The sequence below is a fragment of the Eurytemora carolleeae genome, unplaced genomic scaffold, assembly GCF_000591075.1.
Source record: "Eurytemora carolleeae unplaced genomic scaffold, Eaff_2.0 scaffold310, whole genome shotgun sequence".
NCBI classification, from domain to species: Eukaryota; Metazoa; Arthropoda; class Copepoda; order Calanoida; family Temoridae; genus Eurytemora; species Eurytemora carolleeae.
In genome coordinates this window covers 277,944-282,826 of record NW_019396216.1, presented here as the reverse complement: position 1 = coordinate 282,826, position 4,883 = coordinate 277,944, and the positions used below count along the sequence as shown (strand labels likewise).

The following is a 4,883-nucleotide window of genomic DNA, read 5'->3' as shown; positions in this document are numbered from 1 at the left end:
CCCCCCCCCTTCAAAAAAAATGGAAAAGGAAATGAAAGGAAGTGGAAAGTTATTATTTCCGTTTCTAAAATAATTGGTGGCATTTTTCGACGATGAATTCAGAAATTATAGGAAAAATAATTGTCGATTTTTGAATTCATTCTGGCTTTGCCTATACCCAATTAAATTTTACGAACACTCCCTTAAATATGAAGTTGAAGAACTGAATTTTCCTGAATTAAAGAGCATGGAGTGTCCAGTTCTTGAGATAATTGGGGGACCTACAATGTACAAATATTAGCACATGCTTTAAATTAACCTTATTGTCGACCTTCCGTTGAAACCATGGAAACAATACTTAGCAAAACTTGATTATGATATCTAATTGTTTCGATCTAAAAATTGAAAATTTCCAATTGTGGTTTCAGAAGTTTTCCAGATAGAAGATCGACGTTCCCGAACTTACTTTTGCTTAAATAAAGGCAGAAAATAAAAACATATTTAATATTTTTTTAAACCTGACCTTTGGCGGGTATCTGGCCATCTTCCCAGAGTAGTTTCCAGGTGTTTGTGTTTATATGATAAACATATAGACCAGAAAATCTTTTATCTAGAACAAAAATAAATTAATGGTTTTTAAAAATTGAAGAAAAGATAAAAAAGACCGAAGAAAAAGAAATATTTAATCTATATTGAAGTGTTAAACGATAATGATAAAAATATAAAAACTAAAAAAACTCAATTTAAATTATCTATTTTAAATTCTTAAATGTGACACCTGATCTGTCCTCCCCTGTATTATTGTAATGGAGGGATTGGCCGCCGAAAACGTAGATGTTTCGGTGCTCATTATCTAGGCACATCTGGAACAAGTTGAAGATGATTATTTTTGTTACTTACAATGTACGTTAAGCAAATAAACTTTATCTATAAAATAAAACAAGACATTCATATATATGTTGCCTATAGCCGACCAAACAGCTGGACCGAATGGACTGAGATTTTTTGTGGACACTCATGGGTGGCGGGGGGTGTTATAGGCTAAAAAAAATGGTTGTTTTTCTTTAAAAATCTTTTTTTTTAAATAGTTTTTTTCCCCACAAACAACGCCGGGCTCTTCAGCTAGTATCTTATATTTTTGCAATTTAAAGTCGTGGATTTTAAACTGTGAATTACGCGAATTTTACTGTTTTAATTAGATGGATGTCAAATCTTGTTATCAAATTGGACCTGGTCGGTTCAGTCGTTTTGGCGTTCATTGGATACAAAAATAAAAGTTAATCCATGCATGTAAATAAATTTCATTTACTAAGCTGATTTTGAAGCTACTGGTAAAACTATTTGCTTTATAACAATGCCATAAACAAGATTGCTTAAATGTCGCCTTTCAATTCCACAATTTTGTGGGTCTCTCTGTACAATATGAGTACTAACCTGATGATCGAATATAAGGTTAGGTCCGCCCATTGCTGCGGTGTCATCTGTAATCTGCGTCCATCGACCGGAAACCAAATCAAACAGGTAGAAATCAGATTTAATCGCCGACAGACTCACCCTAAAATCATGCGATCATTACTAGTAAAATCCAGTCCAGTGTCCAGAGGCGCAGCATTTAATTTTTTACTATTTTTACCTCATAGTTCTCTCAATATATCTGCCAAGAACAAATATTTGACGGTAGGCGGGGTCCAGCACCATCTTGTGGCAAGATCTAACAATAAGATAGAATAATATAACATAAAGGTAGGCGGGGTCCAGCACCATCTTGTGACAAGATCTAACAATTAGATAGAATAATATAACATAAAGGTAGGCAGGGTCCAGCACCATCTTGTGGCAAGATCTAACAACTAGATAGAATAATATAACATAAAGGTAGGCAGGGTCCAGCACCATCTTGTGACAAGATCTAACAATTAGATAGAATAATATAACATAAAGGTAGGCAGGGTCCAGCACCATCTTGTGACAAGATCTAACAATTAGATAGAATAATATGACATAAAGGTAGGCAGGGTCCAGCACCATCTTGTGACAAGATCTAACAATAAGATAGAATAATATAACATATAGGTAGGCAGGGTCCACATCGTCTTGTGGCAAGATCTAACAATAAGTAGAATAATATAACATAAAGGTAGGCAGGGTCCACATCGTCTTGTGACAAGATCTAACAATAAGATAAGATATTATAACATTAAATTAGCAAACAAATTTGGAATTTAGGACAATTTAAGCGCTTCATTAAATAAATGGAAATCCGAACGAAATTCTTTAGTAAAGATGTGATAAGATAATCTAGAACTATCCAACGGTTATTGTTTCAAGGATCATGCTTGAAAAATTGTGTTGACAAAAAAATGTCGCAATTTTTTTCAAAACTCAAAGATGACATTCAAGAATTCAAGTCTCCTTATCAAATGTTGGACCCAATCCCCTGTAGAAGAAAGATAAAAGGTACCTAGGAGGAGGCCCAGCCTCAGACTCTGTATCAGGGAAAAGTAAGTTCCACCTAAAAATTATACTTTTATTACACTTCTTCTCAAATCTATAGAATTACTTGTAATTTAGAGTTACTGGATAAAAGAACAAAATACATGCTGCAGGCCTAGATTTGAGATTTAGCTTAGAATACAAATGCAGAAACCTACTCCAGCGCGGTCCCTTTCAACCCCATCCTTGTGATTAAAACAGTCTGATCAGCTGTACTGAGTCAGGATTCCTGGTAAATGCAATACAGAAACCAAAATATAAAACCAAGACATGCCTATTACCTAGTCTTCAAAAAAAACAAAAAAAACAGTGGTAAGAACAGAGTTTCCAACAAAATTCTAGAATTGACGTCAGGACGTCCAAAAAACTTCTCTTTTAAAATTTACCAAGAACATGATGTAAAATTGAAGCACAGGAAAAAACATTGGAAAACAAGAGCCTAGTGCAGAAAATGAAGAACAACAAGAACTGTGACTGGGTTTAATTCATACATATTGTTAAAAACTAAAAATTAAAAATTAAAAAAATGTAAAAAAATAGAGTTACTGGAAACGTAATTTTAAGTGACCCTTCATGCAAAGATGACAAGCCCTGAATCATAATGTTACCCTGGAAACCTGTTCTGATCAAAAGATTGTTAACTTGTTTTCCTACAAGTCATTTTTGTAGAGAAACCACATTTGAAATGATCAGTTTTTAAAATCATAAAAATTGATAACTAATCCATACTTGATCAGACAAAGCTGTAGAGGGTACCATTGTGAATCGGGCATTGCAATCGTTGCATACAGGGTCATATGTAATTATACTTATAGTTCCTTTTAAAATGGAATTTTACTCGACCCCATTGGTTAAATGGGAGTCTCCGAAATTACCGTTAGATAGTACATAATGAGACATAAAATCCGCTAAATCTTGATTTCTATTCTGACCACTAAAATCACCTGTTAGAGGGAACATGATAAGACCAAAAATCCGCAAGATCTTGATTTCCATCCCAGCCTCCGAATAGATAAATAGATTGAGCAGTACTATCCATTACCAGCTGGTGACCTCCTCTTGGAGGTGGTTCCCTGAAAAAGTTAATAATATTAAAAATTGATCACAAAATATCTTGAATTGTTTTTTCTCTGACAAATTTCTCATTGTTCTGCAAATAAATTTTTCCCTGAAACCACAATTAAAAAATAACCCATTTTCTATGAGAAAAACATGAATAGTCTCTTTAAACTTACGTTAGCAGCAAACTTGGTGGTGGAGGCCTTTCTTCATCAGATACTAAACTTTCAGAGTCAGATAGGGGCACTACAGGAGCACTTCCTGGTCCAACTATATCCTAAACAGTAGACAGGGGCACTGCAGGATAACTATATCCTAAACTTTATTTGGGTGTAAATAGACGCTTAAAGGGACTGTTAAGGTAAAATTAAAGGGGGAATAGACTGAAGACTTAAAATTTTAGGAGTTGATCACGACCAATATTAGTTCTATTTGATGTCCCTGTCTCGAGAATTTGATATAAAACCGCTTTTTAAATCTTTGCTCAAAAAAGAATAGGTATGTTTACCTCTAGGATTGTATCATCAGGGTTTATTAAAGGATTCCAGATAGGTTTTGGCTGTTGACGACTAAAAAAATCTATCATTAAAAAGTCTCCCTTAAACAATCTTTGAAAGGGACTGGATATGTACTTTCAAGGTGCACATCCGATTCACAACGGTACCAAGTTAACATTTCTATGATTAAGGATGAATGAGATAACCTTATTTTGTGTAGATGAAAACTGTAAAACCACAATATTTCTCAGATAGAGGTTTAATTAGTACCTATGTACACTTGAGCTTATATTATGTTTTTAAAAAGATTTTTTTTTTATGCCTTGGCCTCAGATTACACAGATAGGACATTGACAGTAAATTGGTCAGTTTAGAAGCCTTTGACTTAAATCTTAAATCAAAAACTCAGTAATAATAATTTGCCGTCAGTATCATTAATTATTTTATGTGTTCTGCGACCTTTGTATAAAAAGAATTAAATGTTAAAAAGTAATTGCCTGATATAATCTCTGAAAATTCCGTTTTTCAGACATTCTTTTATAAGTTCTTCTACCCCCTCATAGTCTCCATCCTGAAAAATTCAGCTTTTCTGAATATATTCTTTGAATACATGATTTGTCTAATCATCTGACATTTTGTTTGTTTGTTTGTGTTCAATAAAGGTTAAAACGGCAAAATCGAAATTTTGTTTTTACAAATTAAGAGTTGTAGCTTGAACAATTTCTTTGAAATCCATTATTATTATTTCAAAATGAGCAGTTGTCCAATGAACTTGTCGCGTTGAATTACAAGAAAGAGAGAGATAAGTATACATTTTAGGGTTAGGTTAGGTTAAGACACTTTCTTGGCCGAGCG

General features: G+C 33.6%; 1 protein-coding gene across 1 annotated transcript in view; it reads right to left on the bottom strand.

The window, feature by feature from the left end:
* LOC111698364 (muskelin) overlaps nt 1–4,883 on the bottom strand; it is a gene marked incomplete in the record, with an annotated part of 13,983 nt that overhangs the window by 1,363 nt on the left and 7,737 nt on the right. The window contains 9 exon segments of the mRNA XM_023468681.1: nt 503–589; nt 758–842; nt 1,414–1,534; nt 1,613–1,690; nt 2,441–2,491; nt 3,417–3,545; nt 3,708–3,808; nt 4,040–4,100; nt 4,526–4,599. Of these exon segments, the coding sequence (XP_023324449.1) occupies nt 503–589; nt 758–842; nt 1,414–1,534; nt 1,613–1,690; nt 2,441–2,491; nt 3,417–3,545; nt 3,708–3,808; nt 4,040–4,100; nt 4,526–4,599 (787 nt within the window).